This window comes from Penaeus monodon, chromosome 33, assembly GCF_015228065.2.
Source record: "Penaeus monodon isolate SGIC_2016 chromosome 33, NSTDA_Pmon_1, whole genome shotgun sequence".
NCBI classification, from domain to species: Eukaryota; Metazoa; Arthropoda; class Malacostraca; order Decapoda; family Penaeidae; genus Penaeus; species Penaeus monodon.
This window is the reverse complement of record NC_051418.1, coordinates 16,842,985-16,844,430: the sequence shown is the minus strand read 5'-3', so window position 1 is coordinate 16,844,430 and position 1,446 is coordinate 16,842,985. Positions and strand designations below refer to the sequence as shown.

At 48.3% G+C, this 1,446-nt stretch overlaps 2 protein-coding genes across 3 annotated transcripts in view; one reads left to right on the top strand and one right to left on the bottom strand.

Moving 5' to 3' along the window:
* The window catches only part of LOC119594099 (beclin 1-associated autophagy-related key regulator-like), a gene marked incomplete in the record, with an annotated part of 38,408 nt that overhangs the window by 19,890 nt on the left and 17,072 nt on the right, over positions 1-1,446 (bottom strand).
* The window catches only part of LOC119594100, a 4,522-nt gene continuing 3,082 nt past the window's right edge, over positions 7-1,446 (top strand). Inside the window, exon 1 of the mRNA XM_037943156.1 lies at positions 7-593. Coding sequence (XP_037799084.1) covers positions 218-593 — 376 coding nt within the window. The 5' untranslated portion in view covers positions 7-217. The remainder of the gene's footprint in view (positions 594-1,446) is intronic.

Sequence of the window (1,446 nt, the reverse complement as noted above, 5' to 3'; positions counted from 1 at the left end):
TACCGGCCACCACTCAGTCCTCAGCGAGACGTTAGAAGGTGAACACGTGTCTCCGGCACACCTGGAGATTTGCCCACTCGCCTCCACTCAGATTCGGGTTACCGTCTGCCAACACATCGCCTGTGCAACACTGGGTCTGGATCAGCACGAGTCATTCGGACGCCGTGTTGTTTCTGAGGCTAGCGTCGACTTTGAGCACACCCACATTTAGTTCCTAATGGCGTCGCTGCGGTTAACGGTGATGTGGATCCTCCTGGCAGCGACGGCGTCCGCAGCACCCAAAGGGCTGGACCCCAACATGATAATTTTTCCCGACGAAATCAACACACTCAGAGACAGGCTTGCCCTCGAACAGTGCCGCCAAGATCCGAACTGCGCCTCCCCCCACAACCCGGACTTCAACCTCGGCTGCAGCGGCGGCTCGGGCGGCGCAGAATCCATGCTCAGGAATGTGATCAATCTGCGCTCCGGAGTAGGAACCTGCAACTCCATGACCGGGGAGGTGAGGTGGCCGGCGACGGGGGAGTGTGTCAAGCTCCTCACCCAAGGGCCGTGCCCCCCAGGACAGTGGGTCAAGCTGACTCTATCTACGTGTAAGTACTTCACACCTGTACGTTAATTAAACAATGGGGAGCAACTAAGCTGTACCTGAAAAAGCATACCATGGGCGTACTTTAGGCAAGCCAATAGTACACTCATCGAACGAATAGGATAAATATCCCGTTGAATTGTAAGTAGAATTGAAATACAATTATGCCATAAGCAGGGCGCCCCTCACACGCTGCGGCCCCACTGTGGCGCAGATCCGTGGGCGCCCAACCGCTAACCTTGGGGGAAGAACCGCCTCCCATTCGTGACCCCGCGCCCTCCTTGCCCACATCAATATACAAATGTATTCTAGCGTCAGTTACCGTCTAATTTTTTTTCTATATATTAGGCTTACTGATATCTAAATGAATTTATCCCTCGCTTTCTCTATTTTTCTGTCTCGCACTCTATCTTTCCCTCTCACTCCTTCATACACACATACACAAAGAGAATACCTTCTTTCTCTAACTCTGTAATATCATCATCTTTTTCCTCGATTTTCATCTATTTATACTATTTTTAACACCTTCCGCTAGTCCCTCCCCTCCCCTACATATCCGGCTCCTAATTTCCGTCCGATTTCAATACTGTTGTTCCCTTCCCATTCCTTTTAATGTTTCTCTCTTCGTTATCCTTACTACTTCCCTTTTGTCTCCCTCATTACATTTTTTTTTTCATGTGAGAAAAAAAATAAAGCCGAAGGCACGTGGCTACATCCTGATTAAGCCCCTTTGGTATTTTCTAAATAAAAATGAACAATAAATATATGTTCACAAAATATTAGTTGACATAAAGCAAATAAGTAGGAAGTTAACAAACTGGGATCAGTTTTATTTCCGAGCCTTGAGCACTAACCGC